The sequence below is a fragment of the Sorex fumeus genome, unplaced genomic scaffold (genome assembly GCF_029834395.1).
Source record: "Sorex fumeus unplaced genomic scaffold, SorFum_2.1 ptg000010l, whole genome shotgun sequence".
NCBI lineage: Eukaryota > Metazoa > Chordata > Mammalia > Eulipotyphla > Soricidae > Sorex > Sorex fumeus.
The window spans coordinates 34,911,151-34,934,798 of NW_026606067.1; the positions used below are offsets into that span (position 1 = coordinate 34,911,151).

General features: G+C 41.4%; 1 protein-coding gene across 4 annotated transcripts in view; it reads right to left on the minus strand.

Moving 5' to 3' along the window:
* The window catches only part of TNIK (TRAF2 and NCK interacting kinase), a 478,684-nt gene that overhangs the window by 47,368 nt on the left and 407,668 nt on the right, over positions 1-23,648 (minus strand). For 2 of the 4 annotated variants that reach the window (XM_056110724.1, XM_056110722.1), the window contains exons 18-21: positions 20,786-20,892; positions 6,754-6,917; positions 5,172-5,269; positions 4,111-4,134 (exon numbers count right to left, since the gene is read on the minus strand). In XM_056110724.1, the coding sequence (XP_055966699.1) occupies positions 4,111-4,134; positions 5,172-5,269; positions 6,754-6,917; positions 20,786-20,892 (393 nt within the window). The remainder of the gene's footprint in view (positions 1-4,110; positions 4,135-5,171; positions 5,270-6,753; positions 6,918-20,785; positions 20,893-23,648) is intronic. The other 2 variants (XM_056110725.1, XM_056110723.1) reach the window with 1 other exon arrangement.

Consider the following 23,648-nt stretch of genomic DNA (forward strand, 5'->3'; position numbering starts at 1 on the left):
ATTGCTTGGCTGTTTCAAGCCTGGAGCTAAAATGTATTAAAAAAAAGAGCAGAAAATTCTATTTAGCATGAAAATGATTGAAAATGTAAAACAAAACATAAGATAAAGTAAATGGTAACATCTTTGACTACCGAGTAAAAGTAAGACAATTTAAAGAGACTCCTCTTGAAGGTTTCTTTGATATAACACTTCTTAGAATCATCTTAATATAATTTTTCTTTCAGAAAAGCTTATTTGAATTGATGGTTAGAAGTACCTCACTCAAAAAGGTATTTTTTCAAGTCTCTTGAAACAATATAGCTTATTTTAGGAACAATATAGATTATTTTAATTTTATTTCAAGTCTGAACTAGAACAATAACAGCTAAACATTTTAAGCTATATTTTACTTATTATAAGAATTTATTTCCTTTTTAGATATTCTAAAGAAATGGCATTGTGGCACTCAGTCCTCATCTGAGATAAAAAGGATCTGGACCACTAGGTATTCTCAAATGTCCAATCTATAGATATTCTCTGGAATTTTCCAGATGTTTATATATGAATAAAATATTAGTGATAAAGTCTGTTTGTTTTTGCAGCTAATACTCCTGTGATGTATTTAACTGTGCTAACCTAAATATTTTCTTCTTAAAGATTGTAATAATCATAGATTATATTGCACAACCTCATTTTCTATTAGGAAAGTAATGACAAATTAGTAAACAATTTGATAAAGAATCAAATCATGAAGTTAGTGATGGTTGTAGGTGTGAACACCTCAAAGTATACAATTCAAGTGGTACAGATTCTTTGAATTGAAATTATTCAAGGCCCAAGGTATCCAGGATGAAATAATGAGCTGTGTTTCTATTGCCTAAATAATTTAAATAGAAGGCTAATGGAAAAACCATCATCCTAAATAGTTACAACATAGTAGGAGCTAGCTGTGATTGACAGTGAGGAATATAGCTGAATTTATTAATTAAAATTCCTCCCTTTCTTCTTCTTTATACCTGGTTTAGCAAATGTTTATTTTCCAAACCTATACTCTTTCTTATCTTCCCATTAATTGCTTTTATTCCTTTGAAGGATCATTGGCCATTTTCTCCTTAGTTCATGTATATATTTGTAAATAAGTATTTATGAATACATATATAATTGTAAATGTATATATGCTTCCCAGTTTTGCCTAATCCTTTATGGAATTTTATGTAGATTCTCAAAAATATATATATATATTGTTGTTGTTGTTTTTGTTGTTGTTATCTATTTATTGGAGGTGAGCTTGGGGCCCATAACTGAGTGAGCATAGGATTTATTCCTGGCTCTGTCCTCAGGATTCATTTTCGCAGTGCTTGGGGGACTACATGTGGTGTCAGAGATGAACAGGGATCAGCCCCATGTAAGGCAAATGCCTGAACCCTTGTACTAACTCTCTGGTTCTAAATTTTTAAAAAATCTTGTCAACATGCCTGATATTACCTTGCCAACCTAGCAGAACTTAGAGGGAAGAATGAATCATATCTTTCCTTGACATTAGTTATACGAAGGCCATGTTTTCAAGAATTTCAAGACTTTTCAATACCACACTATCAAATAGAAAATTAGTTAGTGGAAAGGAAGTCTGAAAAATGGCTTAATTTAAAGCTTAATTAACGTTTAATTCAACTGTGGCACAACTGATATTTGGGGCTAGAAAATTCTTTATTGTGTGTATCAAACCATAGGATCTTGCGCATTAAGGATGTCAAGCAACGCGTCTCAGTTCTAACTACAAGATACCAGTAACACGACTTTCTAGCTCCAATGGTGAAAACCAAAACTGCCTCCACACTTTGACTAAAGTCTTCCAGGAAATGAGGAATGGTCCCTGATCAAGGGCCAGTGGAAAGGGAGAACCAAGTAATTTTGTATTTTTAATAATTTGGATCATAGATAATTCAGGGATAACATGAACAGAATTACTTGGACGGATAGCTTTTTTTCAACTACACAGTCTAAAGGTTTTCAGGTGTAGTCTACACACCTTCAATTAGATATAATCATTTGTATTTCTCTTGCTCCTTCTTATCTATCTAGTGTCTTAGAGCATATGAAAATAACTCCAATTGAAAAAAAAAGAAAACTTGGTATATCAGGGTTAGCTGGATGTCCTATTCTTTCATGATGGTCAAGTTCTTGACTCATGAGATTTGCTATGAGTTGTTTCTCCCCTCCCCCTCCCGACCCACATCCCCAGTACAATACACATTTTATTGGCAGCCATATCTTCAGAATGTCATTCTTTTTCTTCACTAGTTTGGAAGAAAATTTGTAAAAGTTTTGAAATTACCTGTTCTCACTCTTATAAGGGAAAGGGTCAGGGCTACAGCAAAGAACAATCAAAACACCATCACTTTCTATAAATTCATCCACATACTAGACATGTAGACTATCACTATTTTATAATCCTTTGACTGTAACAACAAGTTTCTAAGTCACTCTGGATGTGTGGTGATCATAATTCTGAAAAAAGGAAGCCTTTATTTTAAAAAGATCAGTTACATAGAAACATACTTCTCTATCTTCTCAAAGCTCCATGTCTTTGAGTCAAACCCTGAATGAGGTTCACCTCCTGTTATTACATGGCACTAAAAATTCATATAATGCTCCATGCTGATGATCTCGAGTGATCCTAAACAATCTTGTGAGTTAGGCAGGACAAACATTTTTTGTTTGTTTGATTTTGGACCACACATAGTCATGCTATGTGGACCACACATAGCCAGGGCTTGCTCCTGGCTCTTCATTCGGGCCAATCCTGGGCTCGGAGGACCATATGAAGTACCAGGGATTGAACCTGGGTTAGCCGTGTACAAGGCAACTCTACCCACAGTATTATCTCTCTGGGTCAAGAGCAAACATTTTTATCCTCATTTTGGAGATGAGGAAACTCTGAGATGCTGGAGATACTATGAGACTTGTCCCAGTCAGTTATTTGCTGGGGGAGTCAGAATTTGATGCAGCATTTTTTCTTCCAAAGCCAGTGCTTTTTCCATATCATTTCACAAAAAAAATATGGTGCTCAGCAGAGCCACAGCCTAAAAGCCATATGCTACTGTTCAATTTCCATGCACTTAGGACTCTGAAAGAACTGGCTCTTAAAATAAAACTTCACTCGGCTGTATTCATGCAGTTCTGACAAACAGCAGTAAGGCAGTCATCCTTCTTAGCGAGGTACCTAAGATTGGCAAAGCCATATATTTTTCCAATGGAAAAATGTCTCCATAGATAAGGAAATAAAGTCACTTAATTCACTAGGATTCATTAACTACAGCTGATGTTGGTGCTGATGCTGTAGTTAATGTCCCACAAAATTAATCTAACAATACACTGTAACTCTTCGCTCCCAAATCACACACTATAAATTTGGAGTGTCTTAGAATGATGTCTCTTTTCTTTGTTAGTAAAACGACTGAGATCCCTCCCCTAGCAAGGCTGGCAAGCACAGGGTAAAAGCTCTTGTTCTAGTATTGGAAGATACTGAACTGAGAAACTAAGCCAATCATCACGCACTGTATCACTGTATCACTGTCATCCCGTTGTTCGTCGATTTACTCAAGTGGGCGACAGTAATGTCTCCATTCATCCCAGCCCTGAGATTTTAGCAGCCTCTCCTTACTCGTCTTTCCCAACGATTGGAGCCTCTCTCAGGGTCAGGGGAATGAGGCCTGTTACAGTTACTGGTTTTGGCATATCAAATGTGCCACGGGGAGCTTGCCAGGCTCTGCCCGTGTGGGTGGGATACTCTTGGTAGCTTGCTGGACTCTCCAAGAGACATATATATATATATATATATATATATATATATATATATATATTTCTCTCTATGATCTGTTAATCACGTACTATGTTTCTTTAATCTAGATAGGAAAACTGGAATGGTGGTATTTTGACTTAAAGGAAGGCCTCTGAAACTTTACACCATATCTGAAGGGCTCAGATGGGCTATTGTTCAAGGGGCTATCTTGCCAGATTACGCAAGTGAATAAAGCATAAATCACTGGACACATTTCTAAAGGTCAACAATAGGAAATAAGTTTTATATTTACATATTGTAAAAGCATGATCAAAAAAGGTAATACTAACCTCATCTATAGCTTTTTTATAGCTCTGAGATTAGAGGAACCCAATCCAGAAGAATCCACAGAAGGAGGGGAAAGCAGGAGGTGAGATAGCAGGCAAGACACAAAATAGGAATTATTAGTACACAATTAATAAACACAAAAGGGTAAAGAGAACCTCAACACAGAGCGTTGCAAATTCCAATCATCATTACTCATCAGCTAGCATTTCCTTACTTTAAAAACTTCACGCACATTTCATAGGAGAATCTCTGAAAATTTCAATAAAATAAGCAAGTAGTAATTCATTCCACATTAATTTTCAACTTTCAAAGTTTAGTCTCTAAGTTTTTATTTCTTTCTGTTATTTGGGGTCTATATGTCTTACTGATGTTGTGTCTTAGTTTCCAGTTTTCCTTCTCATATCTGTCTTATCAAGTTCTACTCCAGAAAACACAGTTGCAGATATATTAAATGCAGAAAAAATGATGTTAATTCATATAAGGACAATCTGAGGGGAAGTGCAGAATGCAAGAGAAAATCATACAAACTGCCCAAATTTCCTTAAGAGTCAGTTTCGACAACTTTTTGCCAAAGCTGCTGAACAGAAATTAAGGAAAGGTATGTTATGTCTCTTGCTGTTTCATTACCTAAAATGTTGCTAAAGATTATCCAAATCTAAAAGGGAAATTGGTGAGCAACCCAAGATCTGTTCAGTGTTTTTCCTTGCAGATGTTTCAAAGCATCTGTTTTTACTAATCATAGTAAGGTAAAGGTAAAGGCCCTCCCGTTGATCGTTGATTTGCTCGAGCGGGCCCAGTAACGTCTCCATTGGAGACTTTGTTGTTACTGTGTCTGGCATATCCAATACTCTCGGTAGCTTGCCGGGCTCTCCGAGAGGGGCGGAGGAATCGAACTCGGGTCGCCATGTTGGCCGCTTGTAAGGCGAACGCCCTACCCGCTGTGCTATCGCTCCAGCCCACTAATCATCTTTGTTTTATAATAATACATACATTTCAACCACTTTATCCTATAGGTTCTCTGCTCAGTTAAGAGTTCAAAGCTCTTTGGAAGAAAAATACTCACAGCTGGTCGACTAGGTCGGGTTATGTCCCTGGATTCTTCTGGTTTCACCTTAGAAGGCTCATGTGGAAGCACAGGTGAGCCCTCTGACTTACTGTTGGCTGGAAGAGAAAACAGAAGGCCAAAAGAGACAATGATTGTCAAAAAGTGCTGGTTCAAATTACGGAGTTCTGGTGAATCATTTCCTGCAGAATGACTCAGAGGATAGTTTAGGCTAGTCCTTAGGTATGACAGTGAAAAGACAACAAAAATATTGTACTCTTGTTCAAAGAAAAACTGTCTTTTAAGAAAGGTTATTAAGATTTTGATGAGCTAGAACAATGTGTTGTCATGTATAATTAACTGGACATAAAATGCTTCCCACAAGTCTTCTCATTAAGGAAAACTAAATAATGATGAATGATTTGAACTAAATGATCAGAGACTAATGTTTACCTCTATAACAGGAATAACCATAAGAGTCAAATACAATTTTTAGGTAAAATTCTTTGGTTAATATTTATCCAGTTGCTGTTAAAAATCCCGCACTTCATTACTTGTAAGAAAAACTGTCTTTTAGGGGCCAGAGGAATAGTTTAGCGGGTAGGGTACACAGCCTTGTACACAGCCGACTTGGGTTGGACACTGAGCAACTGTGAGCATGGTGGGTGTGGCCCAAAAACCCAAACAAAATTTAAAAAATAAAGAAAAAAACTGTCTTTTAAGAAAGGTTATAAAGATTCTGATGAGCTAGAAACAATGTGTTGTCATGTATAATTACTAGACATAAAATGCTTCCCAAATTAAATCATGATGAATGATTTGAATTAAATGATCAGAGACTAATGTTCACCTCTTTACTAGGAATAATCATAAGAGTCAAATTTTTAGGTAAAAATTTTGTTTTTGATTTTATTACACTTTACATAAGATGATTAAGTCAAAGAGATGAATTTTTTTTCTCTTGCTGAATTTCAACTTTTACAAATGTTTATGAACTGTCTTCATGATATTCAAGGGGAATATGGGCCCTGAAGGAAGAAGATCTTCAGGGGTACATAAAAGTACATAAAAGTAATGATATGTAAATGCAAATCCAGGAGACGACTACGAAGCTAATATATTTCCAAATAAGGCCAGTCTCGGGGCTGGAGCAATAGCACAGCAGGTAGGACGTTTGCCTTGCACGTGGCCAACCTGGGTTTAATTCCCAGCATCCCATATGGCCCCTGAGCACTGCCAGGGGTAATTTCTGAGTGCAGAGCCAGGAGTAACTCCTGTGCATCACCGGGTGTGACCCGAAAAGCAAAAAAAAAAAAAAACCAAAACAACCAAATAAACAAACAAAAAAACCCAAATAAGGCCAGTCTATGACCTCTCTGAAATGTGCTGGTATCTTTGACGAGAGCAGCCTTGCTTTGATGTTACTCGTGTACGTGGGGAACTGTACCATTCCTCTAAGTCTAAGGAGGCTGAGGGTGGCGAAGAAACTCTTTAGACTAACACAGTGGTGGGCATAGCAGAAGCAAAAAACGCAGAGGTGAGGAAAGAACCCGTTGACCTGCCCTCCCTCACGCCGCTCTCTCCAGGAAGGGGAGAGCTTTACCTCGAACTCTGGTCCGTTCACTGGAGCCTGCTTGTGATCCAGGCTGGGAGCCTCCTTGGGAGCTGGGCTGGGAGCTGGGAGTGCTGGAGCTGGAGGAACTGCCACTGCTTGTCCGTTGCAGGGGGCTCTCTAAGATGGGCTCAGTTCTCCTCAGGTCAGGGTTGCTGCAGAGATAGCAGGGCTTTGATGTTACTCTCTCAAGACCCTGTCATTGACTGCAAGCACAGTCCAGCATCTCGCAGAGTAAAAGGAGCAAGGGAGAAGCATGCTGAAAGTAGACTCCAAACCAACTGTGATGGCCACTCAATGCCTCTTTTGCAAACCACAACGCCCAATAAGACAGAGGGAACAATAGGGAATGCCTAGTCACAGAGGCAGGGTGGGATGGGGGGGTGGGGGGATGGGAGGTGAGAGGGCTACTGGGATCCGTGGTAGTGGGAAATGGGCACTGGTGGAGGCATGGGTATTTGAAAAATAAATAAATAAATAAAAAGAAAGAAAAAAGTTTTAAATATTTTCAAAATAATTAATTAATCACAGGCTAAAGACTAGAGATGGAACAGAAGAGGTCTAGAACTTATTTCAGAAAAAAACTGAGCATATTTAACCTAATATAGAAAGATTGCATTCATCTGGGGAACATAAAGTAACAAAATAGGAGACTAACACCCAACAATGGCCGAGATTAGTACCAGGAATTTTACTCCATGGCTTGGAGGCCAACCACACATGCTAGGGGAAAAGGGAGCTCAGACAGAGAAGGGAGCACCAAATAAAGGGTGTTGGGAGGATCCTCCCAGGATGGGAGAAGACTGTTGAAAGTAGACTACAGACCAAATATGGTTGTCACCCATTGCCTCTTTTGCAAACCACAACACCCAATAAGAGAGAGAACAAAAGGGAATGCCCTGCCACAGAGGAAGGGTGGGATGAGGGGCATGGGGGGTGGGAGGGATACTGGGATCTGTGGTGGTGGGAAATGGGCACTAGTAGAGGCATGGTGGGTATCTGATCATTGTATAATTGAAACCCAAGCACAAAAATTTGTAAGTCTACTACTGTACCTCATGATGTCTCACTAATAAAAATTTTTAAAAAAATTTAAAAAGGAGCAAGGAAAATGAGAAGCGACCTTTCACTAAGGGGCTGAGCAGAAGTGAGAGTCCTGCCATTCTCTAGGCCAGAAACTGGATCTTGACAGAATAAAGTTTGGGTTATCAACGTCATTCACCCTGAAAGGATGAGATCTGAGATGGTAACTCTTCAAAGGAGAGCTCTTCTTCTGGTGCACATTGCAAAGGACTTAAGTAAGCAAAGCATGCAGTCTTTGAACCTAGAAATGTTCAAATATGTCTTACTTTTTTCTTTCATATATCTAGAAGTATAAAATATACTTTATATCACATTGTGAGAGCTTCTTTTGCCTTTAAGAAAATGGCTGTGTCAGAATCTATTAAACTGACTATTCAGTTTACCCACTTCTTGATTATTCAACAATAAGATGCTTGCAATACCAGTGACAAATGTCACTAGAATTCCCATCTACAAATACCCAGCCACCTACTCTGCACTGGAAATGGAGTCCTTATGTGAAGGGCATGAACTTTGAAAGATTATGTTCTTGTTTTCATATAGTTTAAACCATTACCAAGGAAGCAGAATAATATTTATTCATGTTTATTTGCATTTTAACTCATTTTCTGTGAATTACTTAAATTATTTACCAATACAGCTAGTTGTATCTGCAATTTTAAAACTTCCAGCTAGAAGTCTTTATATACTTTGGCTGCTATGAATGGGATGACGTATTTGAAAATTATTATCAAGTGCTAATTCAAGAACAAACTAGATTGTTGGCCATCTACTAGCCACACCCACATTTATAAAATTTATTATTTTGCCTCATATTATTACTTTTGTGCTATGGTGGCCTTTATTCATTTATCCAGTTAGTCTATGCCAGCACTATGCCAGTTAGTCTATCGCAAATGCATTTGTGATATGGCGGTAAATAAGACACAGCTTGTTCCCTCTACCAGTTTAGCCAGAAAAAACAACAGATTGCACAGCGCTTGGTCTGTACAGCACAGAAGTATAGGAGAGCAGGGAGAAGGGCTGCCACAGCTACTTTTAGTGACCACTGAAGCTGGACCAGAAAAATGAAATATCTAAGCAGAAATTCAGAGATATTTTTATAATTTTTTAAAATTTTTATTAGAGAGACATCATGAGGTACAGTTGTAGACTTACACATTTTTGTGCTTGGGTTTCAATTATACAATGATCAAATACCCATCCCTCCACCAGTGCCCATTTCCCACCACCACTGATCCCAGTATCCCTCCCATCCCCCATCCCCCCCATCCAACCCTGCCTCTGTGCCAGGGCATTCCCTTTTGTTCTCTCTCTCTCCTTTTGGGTCCTGTGGTTTGCAAGAGAGGCATTGAGTGGCAATCATGTTTGGTCTATAGTCCACTTTCAGTATGCTTCTCCCATCCTGGGAGGATCCTCCCAACATCCTTGATTTGGTGCTCCCTTCTCTATCTGAGCTCCCTTTTCCCTAGCATGTGTGGTTGGCCTCCAAGCCATGGAGTGAACCTCCTGGTACTTATCTCGGCTATTCTTGGGTGTTAGTCTCCTATTTTGTTACTTTATGTTCCCCAGATGAATGCAATCTTTCTATGTCTATCCCTTTCTTTCTGAGTCATTTTTAAAAAATAAAAATGAGCACATTCTCAATATTTTTTTACATGTTTCTTCCTCTGAAATCATGGCTCAGATTTTCTGCCTTCCAACAACTGTGGGAAGCCACACCAGCTTCCTCTAAGGTTGATGCTCAGCTCCATGATGTCCAATCTCTTCCACCGCTGCCAAATTCCACATCTCTGTGTCACTGGGTGTTATGACACAACCGTGAGACATCATATTAAAATGTCCTTTAATGCTTTCATTTTTCTCAACCCCTTGGAAGAGTACCGAGTGTGTACCTAGCTAGCACTCTGCACTGTGAATAGGAATTTCATGTATGAATAGGAAATAATAGGGCCCTTTTCCTTGAAACATTTCTGACTTAGTCTACCAGGCAGGCTGAAAATTAGCACCATTATAGCAGCAACTAAACCAAATAATTTCACTTTAAAAACAAAAGAACCTGCTTTGTGACGTTAACACATTTGACTGATTTACAAAAATTCCCAAATACCATGGTTTGGAAAGCATGTCTGGTTGCTCTGGGAAACAGTATATGTAAAAAAGTAAATATGCCACAATAATTTAGTAATTTTATCATATGTATTTGTATCATTTCTGTTTCCATGGCAAAGGGGTTGCTAAGTCAGCCTAACAGTAAAAGCAGCTACAGGACTAATAATTAAAGAAACCTTAAAAAATTCTTGACATTTTGTAGCAGTTATTTATGTAGCATTTTGCAAAAATGTTAGCAAATGTTATTTTATTAAGATGTGTTTAGAGCCACAACAGAACAATTTTTGATTTAGAGAACAACTAAGATAATATAAATGTATATACTTTTGAAATATTCTAAATTTTGAATATTTCATAAATAAACAATTTGAATTCCTTTAATTTCCAAATGGTGATCTTTTTACCCATTGTCTTCTTTAGTTAAACAATGGTAGGAATAATTTGTGTGTGATTAACAGATTTCAAAAATTTAGAAATCAATTTCTGAAAATTGAATTGCTAAGCAACTGTATTGCAGATTAATAGTGATGACAAACAGAATTTAGAATAGTACTCTCATTTTGTAGAACATTAATATTGCATTCATTATAATATAAAAATTTCTGTAAAGAAAAGGGTGGTTGTGAGCCCTGACCTTTTCCTCTGATGGGTGTGGTATGGTCACTGGATCTGGCTAATTATGTGAATGCAGCACTTTTTTGGTCATTGAAACAAACTCTTTCTAATAAGTACCTACTTTGTGAGTCTCACTGGAGCAGTACTAGGGATGGAGAAAGGACCAGCACCCAGAGTAGATAGTTAAGTTACCAAAAATCCTAGAAATAAGATCATGCAATGAAGGCAATAGATGACAAAACAGAAGTCTGTACACTGTGTATGAAAAAGTTTGCAAATATTTCTGTAGCTTGAGGAATGGAAACCAAAGAGGTCAGAAGAGAGAGAAGAGCCTTCCTTGGGCCTTGGAGGAATGGCTGAGGGAAAAGCCTTGCAAAGACACAGCGGCTATGGCCTGCCTAGAGCTGACTGATGAAGACAAAATACATCCCTGATGGGTTACCAGATCTGTAGGAAGTTTTGGGAGAGTAGGTCATCCAAACCACAACGGCCACTAAGGACTGACACAGAACATGGGTTTCTAGGCCAGGCTCAAAAGCAGGAAGCTGCTACCATGTTAGCTGAAAAGTTCTGGGAAAGGGCAGTTTTGGTCGAAGTGGGATAGAGCATTAATGCAACCAGTTGGGATGAACATGCTTCTCTGAAGCAACACAAAACCTCTTTATGTGTGAAAGCTAATTGGATCCCCTGGGCATTCAATCCCTGACCTGGACCTCATTAGCACAAGTCCTCCCAACTGGAGCTAACCAGTGAAGGTGAAGTTCTTGATAGGCTGCTATTTTTACTTCTGGAGACTAAAAGAAGTATATAGTTTCTAAATAACCACACGAAGAAATAGGGGGAATTATAAATGCCGCTGTTGCTTTTTTATGGATAAAATATGTGCATTTTAATAAATATCATACAGTTCACAGTTTTCTCTTCCTTATTATGTAGTAATGTGGTTTGGCTTGGGGGACAAAAGGTCTAAGACAAAATGTTCTTAGAGAAGATCAATTTAAGAAAAATCTCAGGAAAGAATAGACCTCCCACTTCAATACACAATTAACTGATTTTCATATCCAAATGTGTAAAAAAACCTATCATATGGATTTCCTTAAACAATAACTTTTAGTTCAGACATTTGCCATCCTCAGACAATGCTGTTTGGTTCATAAAACATATAGTAAAGTGAAAATGTGGTAATAATTCCTCTTAGTTGAATCATAAAAAAATTCAAACCATAATATTCAGATTACAGAGTGATTTCTTGGCTCAAATAATTGGACAAAGTCAATAATTAACTGGCTGACTGCCTAAATTCCCAGTACTTTGTTATTCGATGACACAGCTGATGAGAACAGATGAGCCATGAGAAGACAGGTTTGGGATGGGACAGAGTACTGTTCTTCTAAAGTTAAAATTTTTGCTGGTGTTTCTGGCAAAACGAAAATCTCCTCATATTGTGAATACACCTTTTTGATCAAACTTTTATATGTATCTGGCATATATGTATACATATATATATTTATATATGGCCTTTTGGGTCATACCCAGTGATGCTTGGGGGTTACTCCTGGTTCTGTACTCAGAAATTACTCCTGGCAGTACTCAGGGACCATATGCTATATGGGATGCTGTGAGTTTCTAAGAGTAAGTGTGTGTGGGAATGCAAGGGACTCGAGCGTTTGGTGGCAGAACTGTTCCCTTAGTCGGCCCATGGAGACGAATGGAAAGGAACAGGGCCTGGGCCCCAGGATATCAGTTGTCAGTTTATTTCTCTCTCCTCACCAGCGTAGTCTGATCACTCCCCTTATGGCACCGGCACAATCGTAGTCGTAGTTTTGGTTGTAGTCCCCATCATCATAGTTCTATCATCCTCGTTTTCTCATAGACTGCCAAGGCCTCCACTTCATTATATCTTCTTCCTCATCTCGTCGTAGTCTCATAGTCCTCTATTTCCAGTCATCGTCATCATCTCGTCTTCCTTCCAGTCCTCACAGATCCTCTAGTTCTCAGAGATCTCAAAGTTCCAGTCTCCAAAGTCTCAGTTCTTATCTTTCTAGTCCCCACTCTCGCCTTACAGCATAGTTATATAGCAATCATGAAGGGTGGGGGTACACATAGGTGGGCTTGAACATTGTCATAACAACAAGGAGATGTAAAGCCTTCAGGAGATTAACTCAAGGACAAAATCTCATTTGAGGATTCAGCACTCCAGATTACTAGGAGATCTGCTCAAGGGAGGGATTCCATCCAGGGTGTATTGCTTTCTCCTTTCCTCAGCTAATACACTTAAACTGTCACTGTGTTCCCATTGTTCATCGATGTGCTCGAGCGGGCCCAGTAACGTCTCCATTTTGAGACTTGTTGTTACTGTGTTTGGCATATCGAATACGTCATGGGTAGCTTGCCAGGCTTTGCCGTGTGAGCGAGATACTCTCGGTAGCTTGCCAGGCTCTCCAAGAGGGGTGGAGGAATCGAACTCAGGTCAGCCATGTTGAATGCTTGCAAGGCAAATGCCCTACCCACTATGCTATAGCTCCAGGCTTACACTTAAAACAATCAGAGCAAATTTATTTTTTATAATATTTCTAGTCATTTTGTATGAACACAGTAAGTAATAGATTAAGCTTAAAGGGTGGCTCTTGCTGGGGAAATCTTGCTATATGCTCCACACCACAGTTCTCAGTCTTTCCTAACCCCAGCGGAGTCCTTATTCAGTTACTTCTTTATGGGTCATGACAGAGTTTGTCCCATGACCATGCTATTAACTTTTTATACTTATGGCACTTAGCTTGTCTCCTTTTCATGCCATGGTAGCTTACAGCTTTCCCTGGGTCCATCCAGTCCCTTCGTTGGGACCCTGCTCTTGGAGTGCTAGGAAGTAAGGGCAACTGAGGCTTAAGTTAAGTAAATATGGATGTCCAGAAGTAAATATTATTTTGGAGTCAATTAACTCTCATGTTACAAAGCATAGCATGAACTGTCTTCCTGTGTCTATACAAAAAGGACACTGCTGAATAAACCATGCAAATAACATAAAGGAAAGAGAAAAGCAATAGAGGATTATCAGGGCTTGATGGAATTGGGTATGCCTCAGGGGCACTGTTGTGGGAGTAGATCAATAAACCTCAAACTTCCCATGGAAGGAGCAAGGACAGCCCTACAGGATACCAGGAATCAAACTGGATTGGCTGCATACAAGGCAAATGCTCTACCCGCTGTCCTATTGCTCTGGTCCAAACCTTTAATTTGATTTATTAATTTTTTGAATTTACAGAAATATGAGGGGGAGAGGTGCAAGACTATCAAGACCAATTCAGTTGTGCACAGGGGTCTCTAGGGTTATATCCAGTGGTGCTCAGTGTCCATACCATGCCAGAGTTTAAACTCAGTCAAGGTTCATGCTGAGCAATCATGGGTCACGAGGAATTTATTCATAATGACTTTACGAATGGGTATTTTTCTAACATAGGGTACAATGAGGAACAATTGGCAAAATGAACAATGAGGACTTCATTACGACCAACAGCAGCAGAGTGTGTTTTATGCTACGTGTGCAGCCCCGAAATCACGTCCTCTTGATGACCTTCTTATCTATTTCCTACTTCCTGTATGTAGGAATTCACTATGTGACTGTGATAGCCAAGAGGATATCAGCTTATGATGTTGGAAAAACTTTGAAAACAACACTTACAGACCAAGACTTCTTTGTTAGGATTCTATTCTGAGATCACCAACATGTAAGGATCACACGACAGACAACCACACAAATGTGACTAAACAATCCAGTGCAGCTGCATAAGCGGGTTTAAGTGAGAACAGCAGAAGTTCTTGGCTAACCTGCAGAACGGTGACAGATACTCATTGCTAGGGTTTCCGGCAACTAATTTCAGGGGAGTTCATTTCAAATAAAGGTAGACTAAAGTTTCCTCCGTCTGTTTACGTACCACAGCAAATAAAACAAATCCTGAAGCTTTGAAAAATGCAATTTAGTCTGTATTTTCCCGTCTTCAAAGCTACTCGGAAGAACAAGAAGAAGCAGAGGCATTTGGGAAAACTGCTCCACATGGCAGGGACAGAAATTCTCCAATCTCCCTCCCCCTCCCCCAGTCCCTCTACTCATTGTAGGTAAATTATTATTATCTCTTGGCTAGATTCCTCTCTAACTCCTTTGTAAGCAGAAAATGTTAGCTATTTTCCGAAGTCTGCATTCTTTGAGCAAAGTACAATATTTAAGTGATTTCAACGGAAAAACTCATGTTTTACAAGCCACTGACTATCAAGTGCTAACTATCTTGGTCCTCATGTCATTAAAATAATGCTTCAGAGGGAACAAGAGCTGCTTTCTATTTGACTCATAATGATCCTTCTCTATTTGGTTGATTGAAAGAAAAACCCAATTGAAAAGATGTTTGATCCACAGGAAATAGAGTTCTAAGTAACTGAAAGAATGAACAGAGCCTGAGGGCAGGGTTCAAAGAGCAATAAACACTGACAATTGGGGGCTTACTAATGCTTAAAGAGGGGACTAAACCCTTCACGGTGGCAATTCAGGGTTAAAATTCCTCTGGTTACTGAGTCCCATTACACTCCAGTCTTCCTCAGGACTGTTCGATAATACCAGCTCGTGAATTTGACAAGGCACTGGAGTACAAGGGCTTCATGCAACTGGTAATTCTACTCTGAATGACCTAGCCTCTCTGCCCTACAGGGATTTATGTTCTTCCTGAAGTTCCAACTTATTTATGAACCCACCCCTTCCTATGGCTTGTTATGGGAAAAGGGAAATTGAAGCTTTATGATCAGAAGCAATTCTACTTTTTTAAGGATATGTTTTGTATGGTGGTTCTGAGCAACTGCCTTGGGGTTCAGATGGCCCATTTCAGACTCTGTTATGACCTTTTCTAAGCGTTTTCACCTGGGCAGGGCACGGATGCTTGCTTCTCGGTGCTTCTGTCCTTATCTTAAAACTCAGTTAAGAAAACATTATCTCAACTGGCTCTGTGGTTTGTTCAGGCTGAGCTGAGTAAGTGATGTGAGGTTCTTAGAAACTTCTGAGCAGAAAACACAGAAGAACTCTGAGTATGAACTTGTATTATTTCATTGTAATTATTATAGTGGTTGGGCTGAAGCAATAGCATAGTGGGTAGGGCATTTGCCTTGCATGCGGCCAACCCGGGGACCTGGGTTTGATTCCTCCGTCCCTCTCAGAGAACCCAACTAACTACCGAGGGTATCTCGCCTGCACAGCAAAGCCTGGCAAGCTACCCGTGACGTATTCGATATGCCAAAAACAGTAACAAGTCTCACAATGGAGACGTTACTGGTGCCCGCTCGAGCAAATCGGTGAACAATGGGAGGACAGTGCTACAGTGCTAAGGATATATGAAAATAACCATGAGCTTCATTTCCAGTCTCTCTTCCTAACTAGGAAGGGAGGATCTTTCTCTCACTGTCAATACAATGAAGAAAATAAGACAGTCTGCCCAAGCTCATCCTTTTTATAGTTTCAGCAGAGGCCATTTGCTATTTCAGTTAATTCCAAAAAGGGGTGTATTTATCATGAAAAATCTGAGGGAAGCATGATGAACTACAGCAGCAAACAGCATCTGTTACCACATAAAATCTGCCCAGATACTGGTAGTGTTTACTTTCCTGCTTCTGCAGAGACCTCTATCCCAACCATTTGTAACTGCAGGAATCTTTACTGTTGATGAAAAACTAGACTAGTACAAAGCAACAATGAAAACATAGCTGTATTTCAGTAGCCCTTAAAAACCAAAACGGTATTTTGTTGTTGTTGTTGTTGTTATTCAAAGGAATGAGTCCTTTTGGGGCCAAAGCGATAGTACAGCAGATAGGGCATTTGCCTTGCACACGGCCGACCCGGGTTTGATCCCTGGCATCCCATATGGTCCCTGAAGCACTGCGAGGAGTAATTCCTGAGCGCAGAGCCAAGAGTAATCCCTGAGCATCGCTGGGTGTGACCCAAAAAGCCAAAAAAAAAAAAAAGAGTCCTTTAGTAACTCGTCAGACTATTGAATCTTTCCAGCTGGTCATCACGGCATTCCTTGAGCAATTAATTAGCAATATCCAGTGGTTCTCATAGCACATTTCTTGATTTGTTACATAAAAACATTATCTCAGTCATCCCATCTTGTTCTGGTCTCACAGTTATGATCTGGGGGCTGCAGTAGTCCTGTGGTATCAGTCAAGGGTGATTTCCTGACTATTCTTGTGAATACAAAAATCTAAGGATGTTCAAATCTTTTTTTTTTAAATTTTATTTTTTTGTATTTTTATTAGTGAGACACCATGAGGTACAGTTGTAGACTTACAAATTTTTGTGCTTGGGTTTCAATTATACAATGATCAAATACCCATCCCTCCACCAGTGCCCATTTCCCACCACCATGGATCCCAGTATCCCTCCCACCCCTCATCCCCCCCATGCCACCCTGCCTCTGTGGCAGGGCATTCCCTTTTGTTCTTTCTCTCCTATTGGGTGTTGTGGTTTGCAAAAGAGGCAATGGATGGCAGTCATGTTTGGTCTATAGTCTACTTTCACATACGTTTTACATAATGTAAAAGCTATGTAAGTAATTATTAAATAGCTTAGGAATAATGATTAGAAATAAAGTCTACATATTTATTATAGATGCAATTGTTAAAGATCTCTCGACATAGAATTTTCTATCCCAAGGGAAACCTGAATAAAAAAATCTCTAGGGATGGAAAATCAACCGTAAATGTGTAAATCTACAGCCAGATTTAAATTTGCAGTTTTGTACAATTTTTAAAATTATCCAATAAGGTATACCTGGTTGGTTTTTGGATGCCTCATTCATGTGTTCCCACTGTACACTGATTTCAGTGAAATGTTACTGAAAATATGAAAGCCTGATATAAGAGAAAGAACACATGGAGGGTGCGGGATCCCGGAGGAAAAAAAAAAAAGAAAAAACAGGTTCCAAAAAGAGCCAAGTTCACCCGCAAGTTCCAGATGGAGTAGGCGCCGCATCTCGCCTCCCCCAGATGGAACCCCGGTGACCAGAAGCCTCTACAAACACAGCTCGAGTATGCGGGAACGAGGACTTTTTCTCAAAACCGCGCGGCCGCTTACGCGGCCGCGCGACATCTCTCTATATACAAAGTGATCAATGAGAAGTAAACCACCCAATCTTTCTCCCTGAAAGTTAGAGTTAAGTTTGGAGCACGGCCACAGCCCCAGAAACACAAGGACTTAATGCAGAACCCAGCAGCTTAGAGCAGAAAAGTGAAAGGACTATGCGTTAATCCAGGCCATCAAGTCTGCCGGAGGGGAAAGGGTGTTGCCCCATTCGCCCTCTCTTCTCTGGAAAGAAGGATGGCGGCCGCATGGGAGCCTTGTGGACAGCAGGTATGAGCCGGGGGTGTGGGGGCGACTAAAACCTCATGGGAAGGGGGGCGTTCCGGTCCGTCCTTCACGCCCTACCGAGGTCACCAGTTGCCCCCCACGAGCGGCTCTCCAGCACGGCCACAGCCCCAGAAGCACAAGGGCTTAATGCAGAACCCAGCAGCTTGGAGCAGAAAAGTGAAAGGACTATGCGTTAATCCAGGCAATCATTTCTGCCCAGAGGGGAAAGGGTGTTGCTCCCTTCCGCCCTCCTCCCTCTGGAAAGAAAGATGGCGGCCACATGGGAGCCTTGTGGACAGCAGGTATGAGCCGGGGGTGTGGGGGCGACTAAAACCTCATGGGAAGGGGGGCGTTCCGGTCCGTCCTTCACGCCCTACCGAGGTCACCAGTTGCCCCCCACGAGCGGCTCTCCAGCACAGCCACGGCCCCAGAAGCACAAGGACTTAATGCAGAACCCAGCAGCTTGGAGCAGAAAAGTGAAAGGACTATGCATTGATCCAGGCCATCAAGTCTGCCGGAGGGGAAAGGGTGTTGCCCCATTCGCCCTCTCCTCTCTGGAAAGAAAGATGGCGGCCACATGGGAGCCTTGTGGACAGCAGGTATGAGCCGGGGGAGTGGGGGCGACTAAAACCTCATGGGTCGGGGGGCGTTCCGGTCCGTCCTTCACGCCCTACCGAGGTCACCAGTCGCCCCCCGCGAGCGGCTCTCCAGCACGGCCATGGCCCCAGAAGCACAAGGACTTAATGCAGAACCCAGCAGCTTGGAGCAGAAAAGTGAATGGACTATGCGTTGATCCAGCCCATCAAGTCTGCCGGAGGGGAAAGGGTGTTGCCCCATTCGCCCTCTCCTCTCTGGAAAGAAAGATGGCGGCCACATGGGAGCCTTGTGGACAGCAGGTATGAGCCGGGGGTGTGGGGGCGACTAAAACCTCATGGGAAGGGGGGCGTTCCGGTCCGTCCTTCACGCCCTACCGAGGTCACCAGTCGCCCCCCACGAGCGGCTCTCCAGCACAGCCACGGCCCCAGAAGCACAAGGACTTAATGCAGAACCCAGCAGCTTGGAGCAGAAAAGTGAACGGACTATGCATTGACCCAGGCCATCAAGTCTGCCGGAGGGGAAAGGGTGTTGCCCCATTCGCCCTCTCCTCTCTGGAAAGAAAGATGGCGGCCACATGGGAGCCTTGTGGACAGCAGGTATGAGCCGGGGGTGTGGGGGCGACTAAAACCTCATGGGAAGGGGGGCGTTCCGGTCCGTCCTTCACGCCCTACCGAGGTCACCAGTTGCCCCCCACGAGCGGCTCTCCAGCACGGCCACAGCCCCAGAAGCACAAGGGCTTAATGCAGAACCCAGCAGCTTGGAGCAGAAAAGTGAAAGGACTATGCGTTAATCCAGGCAATCATTTCTGCCCAGAGGGGAAAGGGTGTTGCTCCCTTCCGCCCTCCTCCCTCTGGAAAGAAAGATGGCGGCCACATGGGAGCCTTGTGGACAGCAGGTATGAGCCGGGGGTGTGGGGGCGACTAAAACTTCATGGGAAGGGGGGCGTTCCGGTCCGTCCTTCACGCCCTACCGAGGTCACCAGTTGCCCCCCACGAGCGGCTCTCCAGCACAGCCACGGCCCCAGAAGCACAAGGACTTAATGCAGAACCCAGCAGCTTGGAGCAGAAAAGTGAAAGGACTATGCATTGATCCAGGCCATCAAGTCTGCCGGAGGGGAAAGGGTGTTGCCCCATTCGCCCTCTCCTCTCTGGAAAGAAAGATGGCGGCCACATGGGAGCCTTGTGGACAGCAGGTATGAGCCGGGGGAGTGGGGGCGACTAAAACCTCATGGGTCGGGGGGCGTTCCGGTCCGTCCTTCACGCCCTACCGAGGTCACCAGTCGCCCCCCGCGAGCGGCTCTCCAGCACGGCCATGGCCCCAGAAGCACAAGGACTTAATGCAGAACCCAGCAGCTTGGAGCAGAAAAGTGAATGGACTATGCGTTGATCCAGCCCATCAAGTCTGCCGGAGGGGAAAGGGTGTTGCCCCATTCGCCCTCTCCTCTCTGGAAAGAAAGATGGCGGCCACATGGGAGCCTTGTGGACAGCAGGTATGAGCCGGGAGTGTGGGGGCGACTAAAACCTCATGGGAAGGGGGGCGTTTCGCTCCGCCCTTCACGCCCTACCGAGGCCACCAGTTGCCCCCCACGAGCGGCTCTCCAGCACGGCCTCGACTCCAGAACACAGAAACCAATTTCTTAACTATCTGACTTTCAGTAGAAATACTTCCAGGGTCAATAGGTAAAATAGCAGAAATCCAAAACCAACATTTAATTCTTGAACCCAGCTGTAGAAAGCAAATCACTTCACAATGCTTTTTCAGCATGTCTGATTTGGGGGGGGGGGGTAAACTCTAAATAATAGTGGCGAATCTTTTATTGAAACAATCTAATCAAAGCGGATAGAGTGTTAACTAGAATTCATCTGCCTCACAGGGACGGGGAGGGGTGGGGGGTGGGGTTTTATTGGGGTTCTTCATGGGAAAAAATAAGTATTGGTAAAGGGAAATGTGTTTGATATTTGCATGACTGAGACATAAACCTGAAAGCTTTGTAACCTTTCCCACAGTGATTCAATAAATAAATTAAAAAAAAAAAAAAAAAAAAAAGAAAATATGAAAGCCTATAGTCTAGTCTGCCAAAGCTGAGAGTCCAGGTGGCAAGTCAATATGTTTTCGAAGTAAAAAGCAAGCAGTTAATTTTTAGGAAAGCATTGATATAGGAAATAACAACAAATGACAAGGAGAGGAGAGTGACTTTTTCTTCTTTTAAAATCTCATACACTATCCTTCACTTACCTTGCTCTGATAGGCTGAGATCCTAGTCTGGGTCCTAGAGCACTACCATTTCCAGGAGAATTCTTTCTGGCTAATGCTGGAGATATTGAAGTTGTTCTTTGAGGCACCTGAAAGAAAGCCAGAATTCAGAAATACTTGCTTAATAGAGCGTTTGCCTTGCATGCCCTGACCTGGCTGACCCAGGATCTATTCCTCCGCCCCTCTCAGAGAGCCCGGAAAGCTACCAAGAGTATCTCGCCCGCACAGCAAGGCCTGGCAAGCTACCCGTGACGTATTTGAAATGTCAAACACAGTAACAAGTGTCACAATGGAGACGTTACTGGGCCCACTCGAGCAAACCGATGAACAACAGGAGGATAGTGACAGTGACACTGACAGTGGCTCTTGCCTAAAAAACAGTCTACTCCTTTCTATATATTAGACAGGAGTTTTAGTAACTCTCAGAAACTAGAAAGAAATGCCCTTGATTTCTCAATGAAAAAATTCTCTGAACAAAAGGCCAGTAGGTACCTTCAGCAACCATTTAGAAATGACTCTCAATTTCCAAAAAATTTGAATTATGCCAAAAGTTTTTGGAGAAACTCTTCTGTTATTCTCATTTCCTGCAGTGCTCTGGGTACCATGTGGTATCAGCTGTCAAACCTCAGGCTTCTGTTGCCACTCCGTTTTGAAAACAAAGATCAAAACAAACCAAGTTAATAATTTTGATTCACTGGACTAGAAGAGTTGACCTCCTTTTATGTGAGTGGTGGATACTAGAAATTTAATTTATTTTGTTTCCTGTACCCTTCCTCTGTTTCTTTTCATGGGATTGGAGGCTCAACTCAGCAGTCGTCAGGATTTACTTCTGGCTCTGTACTTAGTGATCACTCCTGGGAGTGCTTGGGGAACCATACAAGGTGTTGGGAATCAAACTGAGATTTGCTGTAAAGCGACAGTAAATACCTTAACAAGGCAAGTAAATACCTTAACTCTTCTGAAATCTCTTTGGCCCCAGAAATTTCTTTAGGGTATCATAAACTCATCTGATCACTGGAAAAAGGCATCAGATGAGAGTCAGGTATATATGCCATTTATGTCAAATTTAAATTTTAATGCATATCATAACTGATAAAGCAATAAGGATATTAGAAAATCTAGTGGTAAGCTAGGGTATCAGACTAGAACCTGAGATACAAGTCATGTGTCAGTGAGCTCAGAAAGCGATGGTGATAGATCTTCATCAACTTGGAATTACTGATTAAAAATAAACTGAAACCACTCTTCTTTAGAATGTAAATTTATAAATGTACTGCCAATCTGTATTATTAGCAAAAATAGTCAAAGGGTCTTCCAAAAGGCTACATGGATTCAAATAAAACTGAGAGGTATAGCAGGGAAATCTATCAATAGCTTATCTGAAAAGGTTCAAATCAAAACTCAAGAATGCAGTTTGATTTTAAGAAAAAGTTCTAGAGAATTGGAAAGAATCTAACATGAAGAGAAGCAGAAAAATATACCTTATGAAAATGACTAAGAAATTAAAATTGACATCTCATGACAGCTAACTGGTTCAAATCTTTGTCAAGGTGCTTCAATTTTCACTACCTTTCTTGAAATCCTTTTAAAATGGGCTTATGATTTTTACTATTAAACATATTTGATTAAATGTTATTAATTAATAGCATTAATCACAGTCACAGTCCTCCCACTGTTCATCGATTTGTTTGAGCGGGCCCAGTAACGTTTCCATCGTGAGACTTGTTGTTACTGTGTTTGGCATACTGAATACGTCACAGGGAGCTTGCCAGGCTTTGCCGTGGGGGGAAGGTACTCTCGGTAGCTTGACAGGCTCTCCGAGAGGGGCGGAAGAATCGAACCCGGCTCGGCCAGGCCAGCTGCGCGCAAGGCAAACGCCCTACAGCTGTGAATAGCATTAATATTAATAATATTAATAAAGGGCTGGAGCGATAGTACAGCAGGTAAGGCATTTGCCTTGCCTTGCATGCAGCCGATCTGGGTTCGATTCTTCTGCCCCTCTTGGAGAGTCTGCAAACAACTGAGAGTATCTTGCCCACATGGCAAAGCCTGGTAAGCTCCCGTGATGTATTCAATATGCCAAACACAGTAACAGCAAGTTTCACAATTTGTTGTGAGATATTACTGGTACCCGCTTGAGCAAATCGATGAATAACGGGAGGACAGTGCTACTACTGGAAATATTAATAATGGTGATATTGACAACAGCATATTAATATTTAACATTAAATATAAATTTAGTTATTATAATCTACACATTTTAAGATAAAGACTAGAAAGATGACTTAATGTAGTGAAATAGAATCACTAAATCAGTGTTTTTATAGCTATTTTCCTTTTTCTTTCTGTAAACTTCATTGCAGGGAACAAAGAGATTAGTGAATGATTGAAACCTACAATATTTATATTGACCTAAAAATCATCTTCCAGCTTTACAGCTGGAATCGTCAGCCTGCATGCTTTAGGGAGTGCACCAACAACTCCTATTTTCAGTTTCCCTACTCAGAATCTGCTCCTCTGCATATTCTATTTTCCATACAGAAAAGTGCTCCCTAAACAATCTCTCCTAACAGAGAAGACTATCAGCAGAAAAGGACATCATCATTATCTTTTCATTTTCAAAATAATTTCAATTCTGCATTAATATCCTTTTGAGAGAAGATAAGGAGAAATACTTGAAATGCAATGGGTAAAAATATTATCTTTTCTCTGAAATCAATAATGGCACTGATGTCTGGAAACGATGTGACACTCCATTTGTCATACGTTCTATTCTGAGCACAGGGCAAAGAGGAATCCTGAGCTAGGATGAATCTGATGCAAAAATTTTTCAGTATTTTGAAGG